The sequence below is a fragment of the Schistocerca gregaria genome, chromosome 4 (assembly GCF_023897955.1).
Source record: "Schistocerca gregaria isolate iqSchGreg1 chromosome 4, iqSchGreg1.2, whole genome shotgun sequence".
Taxonomy (NCBI): domain Eukaryota; kingdom Metazoa; phylum Arthropoda; class Insecta; order Orthoptera; family Acrididae; genus Schistocerca; species Schistocerca gregaria.
Genome location: NC_064923.1, coordinates 185,456,542 through 185,475,595, shown reverse-complemented (window position 1 = coordinate 185,475,595; position 19,054 = coordinate 185,456,542). Strand labels below are relative to the sequence as shown.

Genomic DNA, 19,054 nt, shown 5'->3' with positions numbered 1-19,054 from the left:
AAACAGTTATCTACAAAGGCAAAAGAGCATCGCATTCATAGGAGACGAGGTCTGTCTCACAGCTGCTAACTCCATCTTCTCCACTGGCGATCGTAACAATCACTCGCTATTACGGTATAGTAGCCAATATTTAGAAACGTTCCGTCAGCGTAAAAGCTCAAGTTCTCTGACGAAGGGGTGGTCTGTTGGTATGCACCGGTGATTTAAGCTTAGACGCTCTGTAATATCGATGGATGACGTTTACCGACACCGGTTCTTAAGCTTCGGTTTCTTACTCGTGACAGCCTCAAGAATCTCTAGAAACCTGTTGCAACGCTTCTTGCTGACCAGTATATGCAAGGTGTCGCAAACCTTCTGGATCAAATTTAAATGAGTGCGTATGGGTCAACAACCAATTATATTGAGACAGGAGTCAGGAATGTAAATATATTGTATTACGGACACACACAGTGTACACAACGTCAAAATAACACAGCTCTTAGTAATTGTTCAAAACGATGACTTCTGGTCTCAGTGCTTGTGTTACAAAAGTGCATGCTGTTCTGCTGCACTCTTGCAGAGTTCCCAGGTATCTGTTGTACATCGGAACATGTAGCAGGTGACGAACAACTTACACAACTGTACATCACACAGATATACTGTGCACAGCTCAGTTTATACCACATGTATCGGCCACATGTGATGGCCACATGCATCGCAATGACGCATTAACGTGCGCGGCATGCACACCATTATCCTCGGTATCAGTTGTAGATTGCATCAGGCAGCCTGTGGTGAATCCGTGGTGAGGTGTGTTACTGTGTGGACGGCGAGTGTGGCCGAGCGATTCTAGGCGCCACAGTCTGGAACCGCACGACCGCTACGGTCGCAGGTTCGAATCCTGTCTCGGGCATGGGTGTGTGTGATGTCCTTAAGTTGGTTAGGTTTAAGTAGTTCTAAGTTCTAGGGGACTGATGACCTCAGAAGTTAAGTCCCATAGTGCTCAGACCCATTTTTTTATGTTACTGAGTACACTGAGTGATGCATAATCAAAAATGGAACGTTACTTGTCGCGAGATTTGGCAGACTGCATTTAATTTGCAGTATGGTAGGATGTAGTACCTGTAAAGCAGCAAGAATTCACAAAGGATGCTTTCCCAAAGGGGCGACATCTCAAATGGAAAAAGTTTGTCTCTGTAGATACCGACGTAGATATGGTCGTTCATGCCTCGGAGAGACAGCGAAGGTTCCCACTTCCGAACACCAGATTTTGAGGAGATGGGGTAGGATCATTTGGCAAACCACCTAGCAATAAACACCCATGAACTTGCCTTTGAAACAAGCAGCATACTGTGTGGAGAGTACTGGTGGAATGTGTATTACACCTCTGCCATAACGAACGTGTGCAAACACTGGGACCCACTTTAATGTCTGAACAATTACTATGAGCTACATTGTAGTTAAGCGGTGTATGCTGTAGGTGTCCATAACATAATGAATATGCATTTTATCCGTTGGTTCCCTGTATCAATATAATCGATTGTGCACCCACTAATACGTGTTTCAGTTTGAAATGAAATATTTGAGACACCCAGGTTATGCAGGGTGTTACAAAAAGGTACGGCCAAACTTTCAGGAAATATTACTCACACACAAAGAAAGAAAATATGTTATGTGGACATGTGTCCGGAAACGCTTACTTTACATATTAGAGCTCATTTTATTACTTCTCTTCAAATCACATTAATCATGGAATGGAAACACACAGCAACAGAACGTAGCAGCGTGACGTCAAACACTTTGTTACAGGAAATGTTCAAAATGACCTCCGTTAGCGAGGATACATGCATTCACCCTCCTTAGCATGGAATCCCTGATGTGCTGACGCACCCCTGGAGAATGGCGTATTGTACCACAGCCGTCCACAATACGAGCACGACGAGTCTCTACATTTGGTACCGGGGTTGCGTAGACAAGAACTTGCAAATGCCCACACAAATAAAAGTCGAAAGGGTTGAGGTCAGGAGAGCATGGAGGCCATGGAATTGGTCCGCCTCTACCAATCCATCGGTCACCGATTCTGTTGTTGAGAAGCGTACGAACACTTCGACTGAAATGTGCAGGAGCTCCATCGTACATGAACCACATGTTGTGTCGTACTTGTAAAGGCACATGTTCTAGCAGCACAGGTAGAGTATCCCGTATGAAATCATGATAACGTCCTACATTATGCATAGGTGGAAAAACATGGGGCCCAATCAAGACATCACCAACAATGCCTGCCCAAACGTTCACAGAAAATCTGTGTTGATGACGTGATTGCACAATTGCGTGCGGATTCTTTTCAGCCCACACATGTTGATAGTGAAATTTTACAATTTGATGACGTTGGAATGAAGCCTCCTCCGTAAAGAGAACATTTGCACTGAAATGAGGGTTGACACATTGTTGGATGAAACATTCTCAGAAGTGTACCCGTGGAGGCCAATCAGCTGCTGATAGTGCCTGCACTCGCTGTACATGGTACGGAAACAACTGGTTCTCCCATAGCGCTCTCCATACAGTGACGTGGTCAACGTTATCTTGTACAGCACCAACTTCTCTGGCGCTGACATTAGGGTTATCGTCAACTGCACTAAGAATTGCCTTGTCCATTGCAGGTGTCCTCGTAGTTCTAGGTCTTCCCCAGTCGCGAGTCATAGGCTGGAAGGTTCCGTGCTCCCTAAGACGCCGATCAATTGCTTCGAACGTCTTCCTGTCGGAACACCTTCGTTCTGGAAATCTGTCTCGATACAAACGTACCGCGCCACGGCTATTGCCCCGTGCTAATCCATACATCAAATGGGCATCTGTAAACTCCGCATTTGTAAACATTGCACTGACTGCAAAACCACGTTCGTGATGAACACTAACCTGTTGATGCTACGTACTGATGTGCTTGATGCTAGTACTGTAGAGCAATAAGTCGCATGTCAACACAAGCACCGAAGTGAACATTACCTTCGTTCAATAGTGCCAACTAGCGGTGAATCGAGGAAGTACAGTACATATTGACGAAACTAAAATGAGCTCTAAGATGGAAATCAAGTGTTTCCGGACACACGGCCACATAACATCTTTTCTTTATTTGTGTGTGAGGAATTTTTCCTGAAAGTTTGGCCGTATCTTTTTGTAACACCCTGTATTTCGGTGCTCAACCTATCATGAAGTAATTCTTACATATACAACCAACGCATGTCCACAACCAATATAAGTTTACTTAGGAAGACTTGGGTATAGGTATGTATGTAATATGTGATTGGAATGCCTTTCAATTTGTGACATATCCTCTCGTAGAGACTGGATGAGTGGGTCATTCCTGATAGCCACGAGTAAATAAGAAAATAAATAAACACATAATCGTGTAAATAAAAGAAATATGTGGTCGATTTCTTGTGAATACGTGTCCAGCACGTTTACTTGTTGCCCGACTCGGACCAGAGGATCTCGGGTCACTTGTCTGTCTCGGACGAGATGATCTCGGGTGATGCTGTGAGAGGCGGCATCGTAAGGACCCTGAATCCGAAGGTCGGGAAGGCAGAGGCGCCCGGATTGCTAACGCGATCTCGGGAGCGCCTGTGAGCGGTGCGCGGTGGTGCGCGGCGCTGACCCGCGTCCGGGCCGGCGCAGCATCCGTGACGTCACGCCGGGTGGAGGGGCGCGTCTGCGTCGCGGCGGAGGCTGAGCGCGCCGGCGGAGGCGGCGGCGGCGGCGGCAGTGTGGCCAGCGCGCCTGGCGACGCCGCGCCGCCGCCGCCATGCTGCGACGCCCGCTGCGTCGGTCGCCGCCGCCGCCGCCGCTGCTGCGTCTGCTGCTGCCGCTGCTCGTCGCTCTGTTGGCCGCGCCGACGCCCGCCCTGCCCGACAAGATCGACAAGATCCCCATCGGTAAGTGCTCCGCCAGAGTAGAATCTCGCCGCCGGCATTTTTCTGCGGCTGTCGGCGTCGCTATTACGTCAACGAACTGAGCGGATGTCGGCACTCCACGTTGACTTTCGCACGTGTTATGTCGGTAAATGTAACGTCTCATCATGAGGAGGAACACTGCGAAGCACCTGTTATTGTTCCTCTGAGATAAAGAATTTCTTACGATGGAATTACAGAATGCATATTCAGAACACTGCTTTCCAACATCAGTGTTAGCAACAGTGTGAAATCTGAATATTTGAAAATACAAACTTGGCTCCGCTGTTGATTGAAAACCCATTAATCTTATAGCTAGGGACCGGTATTTTACTATTTCTACACGCAACAGTTACATAAAATGAAAAATAAACAAACATTTTTTTAGGTGACAGTCCACAGGGTAAATATATTTTAGAAAATGCATGTTAACTGCGCTGTAGATAATTTACCATATTTCTTCCCTTTCCAACCATCAGCCAGAGAAAAGCAAAAAAAACATATCAACTTTTACATTTCATATATCACGCTACAGGCCAATGCTATACTACACGGCATATTACACTACACACAAGTGCTTATCAGTGAACTATTGTGACTTATTTTTCTTAGATATCTGAGTAGAATGAGTCACAATATCGCTGAAAACTATTGATGTGTATCGTAATACGTCCTGTAACATATTTAAGTAGAATCAGTCACAATAATTGTCTGATGAGTATTGATGTGTATCATAATACTCCTGTATTATGGCATTCGTCTGTAGCATGATATATGAAATGTGAAAGTTATATTGTCTATTGTTTTTCCGTAGATGATTGTTGGAAACTGAAACCGGTCGGAGTAAATATATTAACTTCAATGCAGCAAAGTTAACGTGCGGTTTCTGAAACATAAGCAGTTAGTAGGATGACACTTGGAGGCGTATTATTCATTTGTCAGTAACGGACAGAGGCGAAGTAATACACAAAGGACTACCGAAATAAATTATTTGCAGTCATAAATGATTTTTTTTATTTAAATCTGAAATATACGAAAGTCCTTTTGCTGTAGAATGACACCAATATTTCACAGTAAACCCGTAAGGGACAGACGTTTCATTATCATATTTTGTTGACATCTGTAATACAACACACGTACACGCGTTTTGGCGAAAACAGTGTGTTAACTAAGAGCTTGGCCAGCATTAGACACGGTAAATGACATGGTCGTTTTTCTTTCTCAGCCAAACAGAAGGACACTTTGTCCTTCATGCGATGTCCATAAAACAGTAGTTTACTTTGAATTCTTGACTGAGACACACAATAAGAGACCTAAGCGGCGCTTACGCGTTGCGTTCCGAGGCTACATTTCTCTGTAGCGACCCAAATATTCTAAAATGGGTCATGCCGCTGAGTCTAAATATAGGGGGAAATCAACGTCATTTGTGCAAAAGTGGGTTAAAAAGGTGATGATTTAGAAGAATGAGGCTCAGTCAGTGAAGTGACTCCAAAAGTGAAAAAAATTATTATGAACTATTCTTAACATTCAATTAAGTGCAAGTAAAATTCCCTTTGAAACAGCCGTCAACGCAGATTCGACGCGTCTGAAGATCTTCTTCACGTGAAAACGAGGAATTGCTTGGCATCTTCGAGGCATGATTGAAACCAAGTTTGGTTTCAATCATGCCTCGAAGATGCCAAGCAATTATCGACGCTGCGAGAGACTGGACGTGTTATTAATTGTTCTGTATTTTTCATTTGTTCATATATGATATATATATGGATATGTTTGAGCTTCCTTCCAAATACATTTTTCTGCTGATTAACCAGATCGTGATCTTGCTTAACGGACTTTGCATAGAGCAATGTTGTCTATAAGGTGCTCAATTTGACACAAAATTACCTGCAACAGTAACGCGATTACTGATTTCATCTTCGAATGAGTACGACGCATTAAAACTATTCTTGTCTAGATGAAAAGCGCCACGTGTTTATGTTGACATCCATCCTGCAGAGCCACAGATTGCTAGATTTTGGAGTAAACGCGATACCATTGCAGTTTCTCCAATGTGAAAGGATTTCGATATCACAACAGCACGGAATAAATGAGAGGTGACTGGCTTTATTCCTATCATATAATAACTATGTTCTGTATCTTTCATGGAACGATGGTACACTTTTAGGATTTTAATTTCCGTCACATCGAATTGCATTCATTTTTCACTCATATTTTTTAAACTGTCGCAACGTGTTACAGTGCGGCGTTGCAATGGAAACGCATATGTCCGACAAAGTGTTGCACATGTCAATAAATTTGCGTGAACGGTGACGGCACATTCCAGTGTGGGCGACGTACGTGGGTCGAGTTCTGAATTTCCAATAATACCGGCCGTATGGTCGCTGCAGTACCGGTATGAAATGGATATCGACAAACGCGAATATCTGTAGCGATGTAGAAAACTCAAGTACGATCACTATACTAATATCACATGTCGCTATGTTTCGCATGCAATGCAGTTAAAAAATTTCATAGGCCAGTCAGGCAATTCATTCTACACGTTTGCTTTTCCAGCGAAACATAAAAATTGGAACGATATAGCTACTACGTTGATCTGCGGAATTGTTGATAAGCGGTATGTAGAACAGTGATTATTGTGGGATAGCATTTAGACTTTTTCTGAATGTGTTCCAATATTGACCTAAGCATATTGCCACGATACCCATGATGTCAGTCTGTTGAGCAACTTTTCGTGGTACCTAAAACACAAATTTTGCTCCCTGATTAATTTGGAATTTCAGTGAAATATGAAACTCTTCGTCCAAGGAATGCCTCCATATCAAATTCAGAAAAAGTTGACATCGACTGCGGAATAAAGAAGCTGAATTCTGTAATGTATCCCAATTTCATTGTTTGTTCTTCACCGATATTCATTACTTGTGATACTACTTTTTTTTCAGACCACAAGTGAATACTGTCGTAACTTAATATTACCGCCAGAAAAATAATTTTGGTATTTTCCCTTTCTCACCATATTTTTTATTCATTAGCGTAGTTCTGTAACTACTTTGGCAGTGGTCTTTAGGTTCCACATGGTCGACAAGTATTAAGGTAAAGAGCTTTCGATACTAGTTTATTTGCAGCAGTTAAACGTTTCAAAATTCCAATAATTTTGTATACGTCAACAAGTGGCCTGGAAAGAATCAATTGCTTTGACCAATTACGTAAAAGGAAGCCCATTTGTTGACCTATCTCACCTTTCTATCGCGGTGCAAAGAGGGAAAGACCACATTTAAATTCTTAAAATTTAAGCCTCTACTCACAACCGTCCAAGCACATGATATCAATCATTGGATTGATTTTCTTTGTCTGCATATTCATGGCTCTGAACACTATGGGACTTAACATCTATGGTCATCAGTCCCCTAGAACTTAGAACTACTTAAACATAACTAACCTAAGGACATCACATAACACCCAGTCATCACGAGGCAGAGAAAATCCCTGAGCCCGCCGGGAATCGAAACCGGGAAACCGGGCGCGGGAAGCGAGACCGCTACCGCACGACCACGAGCTGCGGACTGCAAATTCATGCCGGATGGACAATTAATACGTCCACTTGTAGCCATCGAAAGCCCCAAAAACTCCACATTTTACTATATTTTTGATTGCCATTATTATTTCCATGAACTGACACACTTCGTAGTTTCCATTGAATAGGGCTCCTCACACTTTAAAAAGTGAACTCCATGCGCTGCAAGGGAAACAGACTTGTATAGCCTCCATTTGTGATTCACTGAACATATCTGAGAACAATTCTTCATCTGTCAAACAAATCTCACCGAAAACGGAAACATCTGCTTTACGTTTGCTCTGAATTATCAGAAGGAATTTCCCGGCGGGGTCAGGGATTTTCTCTGCCTCGTGATGACTGGGTGTTGTGTGATGTCCTTAGGTTAGTTAGGTTTAAGTAGTTCTAAGTTCTAGGTGACTGATGACCATAGATGTTAAGTCCCATAGTGCTCAGAGCCATTTGAACCATCAGAGGGAATAAAAGACCACGCGTGATTAAACATTCTATTAACGGCTGCTTCATATTTTCATTTCGACAACAAAACTCACTAGTTAATTCAGTCTGTGAATTTCACAAAAAATCTCAGAGCAAATCGTTTTTTTATAAAACTGCCAAAAGCAATTCTACAGCGATGCAGCCACTTTATAGTACTTCATTGTGTAGGTCTACAACACTATTTTGAAACACAGTCTTCATGGACGCTATGTGGTAGCCGCGAACGCTCCTGAAGCTAACATCGTGTTACAAGGCGTTAGTAGTAATATTGTTGTGTAGTTACAATGGAAAAGATCAAGAGACCTTACTTTTGAGAAGTTTTATGAAGTAGATAAAGAGTAGGTATATAAATTCGGACTCCGCACATTCACCAAAACGAGGACCTTAGGTCTTATTTATTTCACAAACGTAGATGTAGCCACAGTCCACATCCTAGGAAAACGACAGATCCTAAATTTTCGAGGATGTTTTTATCGTTACTTTTAGATACAAGCACGTATCTGAAGAAACAGCTGAATGCTAGCTTTCCTCCTGCTGTTTTAAATTATAAGTTTTTTCCCCAATTCACCACACCACTTTGGCAATGTATTTTCCAACAGGCCCAGAATGTAGCAATTTCGGCAAACATCCTCGGCATCATATCTGTACTTGTGGTAGCGGAAGTGGATTATACATAGAGTTTTGAATGATTTCACATTTAGGTCTTCTCTTAACTCCTTGTTAAGTACGTCAGCTGAGATATTATATATTTTGATGTAGACTGAATTTTAATTCCATCAGCTGTGTCAGGTATTCCCGACAGCGATTATCGGAATAGATAGGCAGATCGGAAACCGACGAGTATCGTCCCCCCTGCGAGCGGTGAGTGTAGGCACCCTGGTGACACAGGTGGCGCGTTTGATATTGTTAGGTCATCAATAAAATCACTCATTTAGTAAACCAACTATCAGCCTCCGTGATTACATTTCCTCTGTATTGTGCTGTGGTAATCATAATTTCTTACAGCTTAAAAACAATACTTAATTATGTTAGAATTAAATAATTACAATCTCTATAACGGTTCCATTTTGAAGAACTATAATCGTCTGGTGTCGTCAGAAACATCATCATAACAAACTTTGTCACTACGAAAAGCACTAGACTGCAGTTCGAAACTTGTGAATGTGGCAACACATTTAGTAGCTAACGAATGTAACGGAATCTCTTTTTTGGGTTATTTTTCATTCAGTTCAAGAGCGCCGTTCTCGGACAGCGAACGATTGTTAGCAGTGATGGTGTATAGTCGACTTAGGTTGTTCTGCCAACATCTCTTAATTTGGGCTGGTGTTCCAGCAGGTATCGGTGTGGTTTTTAGGTTTCCTACATCCCACTAGATAAATACAATGTTAATTCACGCGTCGTCCTCAGATACAAGCCACAAAAATATTTAGAAGACGCTCACACACTTGCGCGTAGTGTTTACTGTAGCCGCAGATAGGTTCGGTTCAGGGGGTGATAGGAGACCGATGACTACACAAGTTTAGTCACTCTAAACCTATAATTATCACCATGCTCACCATAATCATCATCACTACCACCATCTTAGTTTGATAGTAACATTAAGTCCGTGCTGCACTACAGCAGTGTCAAATTTCACATGAGGCTGACATCTCACGGAAAAGTTTGATATTTTTGCGCGTATTTCACCAAATACTTTTGGACTGTTATGAAATGATTTTCATTTGTGGCAATTTTTTTTAGAGAATGTACACATAACAAACCACATTCATCTTTCCGTATAGTAATAGCTGTACAAAACTAAGTAAGTTGTATGTGAGACTGTGTATGTTTGCGCATTGTTCTTTCCCTCTGAGCTATCCAGACGTGTCCCACAAATCCCGTCCGAGATTTAATTTTTCGTTTTTATCTCCAGGAGAGATGGCTAGCTTGATAAACATTTTCTCTCCAAGAAAAATAAGAATCCGATGTTGACTCCCGGTGTGGCATAGAAATTTGATATTTCAAGTATCTTCACAGCCGTGTGCACTCAGCGGCAGATTGAAATTTTATTCTGGCTGATAGCAGATGTGTCACAAAATGGAGACGAAATTGAATAATGAATGCGACTGAACGGTTACCTTCAGATTTAAATTAAATTGCTCTGAAATGAGATAACTACTGCACTTTGCTATTTTCTCTTAATAAATGTTAAGCTGCACGTATTACCCGAATACACTACTCATCAACTGTTTTCCGTTCACAAAATACATTCAGCTAAAGACCTTGTATCTGCATAAAAAGAAATAGACTAGGTTGCCTCTTTCCCACTTTGCAACGTCAGTAAGTAATAAATGACACATACAATAAGTGCGTCGCGACTTCATCCCACATACGGGAAGAACACAGAAGGTTCCATAATCTGATTTTAACGAGACTTTGCTCAGTGGAAGAAGAATCAAAAGAACCAGTGTCTCGACTTATCGATAGAAACTCGACCTTCCTGAGACAACGACATTCAAAGTTTTCGACGTAATTTAGGTGTCTTTTAACATACGATAGTCGTAGCAGAAATGGTGGCAGAGTGTCTCATTTTTGCGCCCCGTGTACGAAACCCGATTATTGTGTTTTTGTATTATATAAATTTTTTCATTTGTCTACATACGTACGTAGAAAGTTATTACACAAATGTTTCTTATCAGGTTAGGGGATGCAAAGAGGGTTACATTAATTGTATTAAAACTGGGTTTCTTAATATGTATTATAGTCGTACTATTTGTGTCTGTTTAGTACCTGAAGGGGTTACAATCATTTTAAATTCTCATATCGTTATATTTCATTCGTATATCAATTCTTATATTAACTGTTATATTAATTCTTATATTTTATTTTTATGTTTTTGTTCAGGAGGATGTGATGCAATGCCTTAGATGATACTGATCGTAGAAGTATTGGAAACAGAAATTTCGGACACCAGAAGCATCACACGGAGGCAAGTTCGCCACAGAATGAATCTTACTCGGGAAAGAAATGTCGTTAACATGGCTGAAGATTCCACGGTCGGCCGGGGTGGCCGAGCGGTCCTAGGCGCTACAGTGTGGAACCGCGCGACCGCTGTGGTCGCAGGTTCGAATCCTGCCTTGGGCATCGATGTGCATTATGTCCTTAGGTTAGTTAGGTATAAGTAGCTCTATGTTCTAGGAGACTGAAGACCTCAGTAGTTAAGTCCCATAGTGCTCAGAGCCATCTGAACCGTTTGAAGATTCCTCCCGTTGGCAATAATTTTGAGCCAAACCGTATGCAACGGATCTCTTTAACGAAAACTGGGGCTTAGAGTTGCTCATAAAGCAAGACACGCTGCATGAATTTCTCGGAAAACAGTTCCAAATAATTTTCTTACTCTTTTAGTTCTTTCAGCAGACACAGAGTTAATAGCCGAATAAGAACAACTTAGTTTCAACATACACCCGAAAATTTTCATCTAGTAATATTCTGCGGGTATGGATAGATACATGAAAAACAAAATAAGAATAATAATGAGGTTTCGAACACGGGCGCAAAAGTGTTAATCTGTGACATTTGCCATCTCGCCATCGCTCCGGTTGAATTGTTTACTCGGTTAAGAGCACATACATTACCTCGGAAACTGAGTATCTACGGATAGTCCGAGACACACATTCGGTTCTTTTAACCTGTCTTCCACTGGGCGACGTTCCCGGAACATTGGGTTATGGTATTCGCCGTGTTGTCCTCGTTACTTGAATTGCGTGCCCAAGGTGGCAGCTGCGTTAAAATAAGCTTTCATTGATCAGCCTAGTGTTGTGTCTGTGTTGTTGACGATGGAGTCGAGACAGGGCAGAGGGTGAATACATCTATCGGATCATAGTCCACTGCTCTCCTAAATTTACGTCTCCTTCTAACATATACACTGACTGTATAATGCTGGAGGGTACTCCGTGATATGGCAGGATAGGCTTGACACGGTCTGCTGAAGTGGATGGACTAAACCCAAGTCGCTGGTAGCATGCATATAACAATTAAGCAACTTATGGTTTTACAGACAAGCTCACTTGTATGAGTAGTACAACCGAAATTGAGAACAATTATTTGGAAAGAGTTTGATTAATGCAAAGATTTAACTTGAAACAACGAAGCAAAATATGATTTACAGGCAGGCTCAGCATTCTGAATAGTGCAGCTGGGAATCAGAGCAAATGTTTAAACAAGCTTTATTTCAAGCAAAATGAGCTTGAAACAGTTTTAAAAAATACCGTTTCACAGACTGGCCCAGAAACCTGACGTTTAAAACAGACTCATTACAAATGTTTAGAGAAACTTTAACTAAAGAAAAATGCGACCAGAAATCAAAAATACTGGAAGTTCCCCAGTACAATAAAAGGGCAGTTTCAGATATCTGAAAATAAACACGCACACGAATTTCATAGCCTTGGTATTTAGACACAAACAAATTTTCGCACATTGTAAACATCAGCATAAAGCATAGTGATCGCTTGTTGTTCCTTTTAACTGACCTAGGTGGCAGGCAACGCGTTGAATACCTTCATCTACATTATACAAATAAGTTGAAGTGATGTAGAAACGCCGATAGGCAATTAATACATCGTAATTTGCTAATGAACAAATGATCCAGGCTAAGGTTTAACACAAAAGAGCACAAGTAAGTTAATGAGTTTAGTTTAAAACAATGCCTACGAAAGAGCACAATTCAAACTGAGGCCTCATTGAAATATGGACAAGAACTTTCAACAAATTTTAATTTTAATTACTCGAAGCCACTTTTAATGGGTATATTAAAATACGAAAAACTTACCCTGAGATGCCTTTTGAAAGTGAATCAAAAAATCTTCTCCACAGATTAATTATGTTCTCAGCAGGCAAAAAAAACCTTTAAATAAATGTACACAGTTTGAAAAATAATAAAGTTACACTGAACCATATTTAAAGAGCAGTAAAAATCGTTCACACTTAAGGAAAATTCACAATACTAATATTACACTGAGCTACTCTCATAGGGCGAGCACTTTAACTTAAAGATTCCTCTTAATACAGAGGCAGTAGTTTCGGAACTATGATTATCAACAATTAACAAGCCGGAAGTTCCGTAGAACTTGGTGTGCTGGAGGGGAGTACAGATTCGGACACAACCAATCCAGATCAAATAAAAAATTCTTCGATATGGTGTAGGATAACACAGTGCGCTGCTAGTTGTGTACTATAGGATCGAACCGAGGAACAACTTACAAATCAGTAATGTTCTGATAGAGCAATTACCCAGTAAAGATAGTAGCCAGATATGGTGTAGGATAACACAGTGCGCTGCTAGTAGTGTACTAAAGGGCTGAACCGAGGAACAACTTTCAAATCAGTGAAGATCTAATAGAGCAACTCCCCAGTAAAGATAGTAGCCAGTAGAGCTGCTCATACTGACTCTATACTGCAAAGAATTTCGTGGGACGGCACACATACCCAGTCAACAGCCAGTTCCGCCAGCCACAGGCTACTCTTGCGTACCATAAACCGACAGAAACTGGCTCCTCCACCGTCACCGCTCCTGCCAGGCGTCACTCCAGGTCCACAAGCCTCCGCCAACGACCCCTGCACTTTAACATAATTAGATCAGATTAGAGCAGATTTACTTTCATTCCAATTGATCCGTAGTGAGGAGGTCCTCCAGGATGTGGAACATGTCAGAAAAACAACAATACAAGACAAATATTTACAGCTAAGACAAATAAGCTAATGTACCATTCCACACGTCCCAAGTGGAATGATCGTCATTTTTTAATGAACACTATATGAAAGAGTCATTTTACAAATACTAATGCACTGAATTTAAAATAAAAATTTTATTTGTGATTCTTGAGTTTCTCCCGGCGTATTTGATAATCAAAATATCCACGGGTGTACTGCCGGTCTATAGTGTCCAACGGGCACAATATTTCGGCGATCAAACATGTCGCCATCATCAGGTGAACTGACGGACTGAGCTCCTGTGAACGTGCCGGCACAGAGATCCGTACGCTATGGCTGCTCAGGGGGAACAGGGTTCGGTCGCGGCGGCGGCCGATTTAAATACCCTCCGCCCGTGGCGCGCTCCCTCCGCCGTCCGCGCCCCGCGCCACGGTAGCGCGGTGGAACAGATTGCGACGGCGTCTGAGATGACGTCGGTGTGATGGCTCTGTCATGGTCGTCACAACTATGCGTTTGCTCGATTTACTCTTGATTAACCCAATCGCTGGTTCCCAAGCCTTGCTAAGATTATAGCCACAGTCACGGTTTATGAGGTCGTCATTGGTGCGAATTTCGATAGCCTCTCTAACAACGCTGTCCCAGTTTCTCGACGTCTGTACCAGAATCCTCGTGCGGTCATACTCCATAGCGTGATTTTCCGACAAACAATGTTCAGCGACTGCCGACTTGCTCGGATACATCAGTCGAGTGTGCCTCTGGTGTTCACGGCATCGATCCTCGACGGTACGCATCGTCTGACCAATATACGACTTGCCACATTGACACGGAATCTGGTACACGCCGGCCTTCCTCAAACCGAGGTCATCTTTGGCGCTCCCCACCAGTGCACGAGTTTTATTCGGAGGACAAAACACAGTTCCAACCCGGTGTTTCTTCAGAATGCGGGCGATTTTCCCCGAGAGTGCGCCTGTGTATGGAATAAATGCAGTGCCTACCTCCTCCCTTGTGACTTCATCCATCTCAACAGGTTGTGCTGCAGTGGTTGGGCGGAGAGCACGTTGGATCTGCCACTCTGAGTACCCATTCTTTCGAAACACAGTTCTCAGATGTTCCAATTCCTGGGGTAGACTCTCTGTGTCAGGGCGCGCACTATCACTGCCATAGTGCCTCGGTGGTGTAGTGGTAGCATACCTGCCTAGTAAGCAAGAAGACCCGGGTTCGAGTCCCGGCCGCGGCACAAATTTTAAATGATTTAGTCTGCTTCGATCATATTTGATCATTATCGTGAGATAATAACGAGACGGGAGTCTCAAAGGACACATTTAATTATTAGATCTGAAAAGATCACCATATGGTACAGCAGACGTCCCGCTACGTCCAATGCTGGGTAGCTCGCCAATACCGGCGAGCCCTGGCAATAGTGACGGTATTAAGGGAAAATGAATTAAAGTTTGTCTTGGGGAGGGAACTCGACCTAGGTAGTTCGTGCAGCTATGTCTGCCATAGTGCCTCGGTGGTGTAGTGGTAGCATATCTGCCTAGTAAGCAAGAAGACCCGGGTTCGAGTCCCGGCTGCGGCACAAATTTTAATTGATTTAGTCTGCTTCGATCATATTTGATTCTTATCTTTGTTAGCAGACAATAGTGAGACACGATAATCACCCATAGAATGGACTTCAAAAAGTAAATAGGACGAAATCAGTCTCACCTGCATCTTCACCCTGCAAGATTTCATGGACGACCTGTGTTTTATTTCGGTGTCTTTCCTGAACTCGCCAAAACGCTTCCACACCACATCTCTTATCTCAGAGAGCTTCAGATTGTTAGAGAGTATACCCATGCCTCACAAAACATACCAATATAACGACTAGGCTGCAATCATGTATGTTCCTTTTTCTATTCTTACTAACGACAAGTGATTGAATAGCTTAACTGTCCTATCTGAAATACTGATTGCTATCACCAACACCCGTTTAACAGAGTGTTGGTCCGCTCAGCAACACAACTCAGAGCCAGCCACTATGGATGAGCGGTTCTAGACGCTTCAGTCCGGTTCAAATGGCTCTGAGTACTATGGGACTGAGGTCATCAGTCCCCTAGAACTTAGAACTACTTAAACCTAACGAATCTAAGGACATCACACACATCCATGCACGAGGCAGGATTCGAACCTGCGACCGTAGCGGTCGCGCGGTTCCACACTGTAGCGCCTAGAACCACTCGGACACTACGGCGGGCCTTGAGTCCGGAATCGCGCTGCTGCTATGGTCGCAGGTTCGAATCCTGCCTCGGGAATGGTTGTGTGTGACGTCCTTAGGTTAGTTAGGTTGAAGTAGCTCTAAGTCTAGGGGACTGATGACCTCAGATGTTAAGTCCCATAGTGCTTCGGGACATTTGAACTATTTTTTGAACACAATACAGAAGCGAATTTGCTCGGCGCGATTCCACACGTTCTTGATATAAGGTATGTGGTCACGTTATTCACGTAAATTACGGGACGGCAGTTCACGAGCGTGGGGCTTCCACACGATAGCATTCCTCATCCTACCTATTGTGTTTACATCAGGAGATTTTTCCAGCGATGACATCAACATGAGATCGCTGTCATGGTACTCAAGCCACTGCATCACGATCCTGGCGTTGTGACACAGGCAGTTATACTGTTGAAAGATGCTATCCCATTATGGCGGAGAGATCAAGCACAAAAGAACGCAGATGGTCCTCAGTAATATTCATGTAGTTCGCCGCTGTCACAGGGCCTTCTATTACTATCATAGGTCCCGTAGGAACCCAGTAAGTATGGCACGCAGCAAAACCTTCGCCAACGAGCACGGGCTCCTAAATCTGTGCATGTAATAAGAAACTTGATTAAACCGACCAGGCAACAGGTTTCTTCTATTCCATGGCCTCATCTCGTTGTCCCATGCCTATTCTAAACGTAACTGTAGTTTGGTCAGCATAAGATCATGCATGGGAGTTTTTCATTCAACAGTGTACGTTGAACAGCTCACTCCTAAACGACTGTGCCTGCACCAGCACTGTGATCTTTCGCCGTATCTGCCACAGATCACCGCCTACGTGGCCTTGCTGAATGGGCAAGCCTCCGACGTCCACATTCAGTAATGAACACCATTCGTACAACACGTAGTCATCTAATAGTGATTTCACATTCGCTCAACCACTTCCATAGGTGTTCACGACTGCGAACAGCCAAACAATGTCGCTGTTTCCGAGATACTTATTCCCAGACAGTGGGCCATAAGTGTCTGCCCTTTATCAAAGTAGTTTGTGTCAGGGTATTTCTCCATTTGCGTCCCGTATAGTCTCTCTCCATTCGTCTATGCTCCTCGTACATGCATTTCTTCCAGTGTCACGCACCCACAGCGCTGCCAGAGGGTATTCAGTCTCACCAAGTTCACAAACTTTCACTTTCAGCTTTTTTACTGAAACGAAAGTAGCCGTGCTTTATACACTGAAGCACCAAAGAAACAGGAGGCATGTGTATTCGAATGCAGAGATATGTCAACACGCAGAATACGGCGCTGCGGTCGGCAACGCCTATATATGACAGTAATCTACAGTCGCAGGTCATCAAAATATTTGTGAGTCTGAACGTGGTGTTATAGTAGGAGCACGCATAGGACACAGCATCTCCCAGGTAGCGACAAATTGGGGATTTTCCCGTACGACCATTTCAGAAGAGTACCGTGAACATCAGGAATCCGGTAAAACATCATATCTTCGTCATCGCTGCAGCCGGAAAAAGATCCTGCAAGAGCGGGACCAACGATGACTGAAGACAATCGTTCGACGTTACAGAATTGTAGCCCTTCTGCATATTGCTGCAGATTTCAGTAGTGGGCTATCAACAAGTGTTAGCGTGAGAACCATTCAACGGGACATAATCGATATGGGCTTTCGGAGCTGAAGATCCACTCGTGTACCCTTAATGACTGCACAACACAAAGCTTTACGCTTCACCTGGGTCCGGCAACATCGACATAGGACTGTTGATAACTGGGAACATGTTGACTGGTCGGACGAGCCTAGCTTCAAATTGCATCGAGCGGATGGACGTACTCGGGTACGGAGACAACCTCATGAATACATGGAACCTGCATTTCAGCAGGGGACTTTTCAAGCTGGTAAATTCTCTGCGATGGTGTGGGGCGAGTGCACTTGGAGTGTATGGGACCCCGATACGATTCTGACAGGTGAAACGTACGTAAGCCTCCTGTCCGATCACCTCCATCCATTCATGTCCATTGTGCATTCTGACGGACTTGGGCAATTCCAACAGGACAATGCGACACCCCACACGTCCTAAAATGCTACAGAGTTCCTCCAAAAACACTCTTGAGTTTAACCACTTCCGCTGCCCACCAAAATCCCTAGACACGAACATTATTGAGCATATCTGGGATGCCTTCGAACGAGATGTTCAGAAGAGATCTTCACCCCGTCCTACTCTCACGGATTTAGGGACAGTCCTGCAGGATTCATGGTCTCACTTCCCCCCAGCACTACTTCAGACATTAGTCGAGTCGTTGACACGTCGTGTTGCGTCGCTTCTGCGTGCTCGGGGTGGCCCTACATGACATTAGGCAGGTGTAACAGATTCTTTGGCTCTTCAGTGTAGATTGATGCAATAGTATTTACCTTTCATAGCCACACTTATGGAAATTAGAGGAACAACATGCAAAGGATTCTGCTGTCGTGAATGAGTGAGTTGGATGCAACACTGATGTACACGATAGTTCATGTCCGCCCCAGGGAGCTGAGTGGTCAGCGCGACTGAATGTCAATCCTAAGAGCCCGGCTTCGACCCCGGCTGGGTAGGAGATTTTCTCCGCTCCGGGAGTGGGTGTTGTTCTGTCATAATCATCGTCATTTCACCCCCATCGACGCGCAAGTCGCCAAAGTGACGTCAACTCGAAAGACTTACACCCGGTGAAAGGACTACCCGACGGGAGGCCCAAGTCACACAACATTTACATTTATTTATTTACCACAGCTCATGTGCAGACTATTCAGCCACGTGAACGCTGTGGAAAACAGATACCAGGCGCGATTTTAACCATCGTTTGTCACGGCTGCGCGCTCTTGTGCTGCTTTAGTTTACTCGTTACTCGAACGAGTGTCGTGGACGTTGGCTGTGAACGTGTGTGAGATGAAGTGTTAATACTGAAGAACCGTGTTAATGTACACGTGAACGCCTTCACAAAAAATACAGCAAGAGACCGTATAGCTTCCGTCACATTTGTGGAGATATTACCCAAGTTTCAACATGGTAACCACTGACTAAAGAAGTGAACCAAGCATATACTTTGTATTTCGGATGTGGAGTTGGAGACCAAGATAAATTGAAGGATCCGCACATGTTTTGCGCCTTCTAATCG

General features: G+C 43.4%; 1 protein-coding gene and 2 non-coding genes across 4 annotated transcripts in view; all 3 read left to right on the top strand.

Moving 5' to 3' along the window:
- The first annotated feature begins 3,740 nt into the window (after positions 1-3,740).
- The window catches only part of LOC126267159 (glutamate receptor 1-like), a 1,368,697-nt gene continuing 1,353,383 nt past the window's right edge, over positions 3,741-19,054 (top strand). For both annotated transcript variants that reach the window (XM_049972106.1, XM_049972105.1), the window contains exon 1: positions 3,741-3,905. In XM_049972106.1, the coding sequence (XP_049828063.1) occupies positions 3,776-3,905 (130 nt within the window). In that variant the 5' untranslated portion in view covers positions 3,741-3,775. The remainder of the gene's footprint in view (positions 3,906-19,054) is intronic.
- On the top strand, positions 14,822-14,893 carry Trnat-agu (transfer RNA threonine (anticodon AGU)). The gene has a single exon. It is a non-coding gene; the product is annotated as a tRNA-Thr (tRNA).
- On the top strand, positions 15,164-15,235 carry Trnat-agu (transfer RNA threonine (anticodon AGU)). The gene has a single exon. It is a non-coding gene; the product is annotated as a tRNA-Thr (tRNA).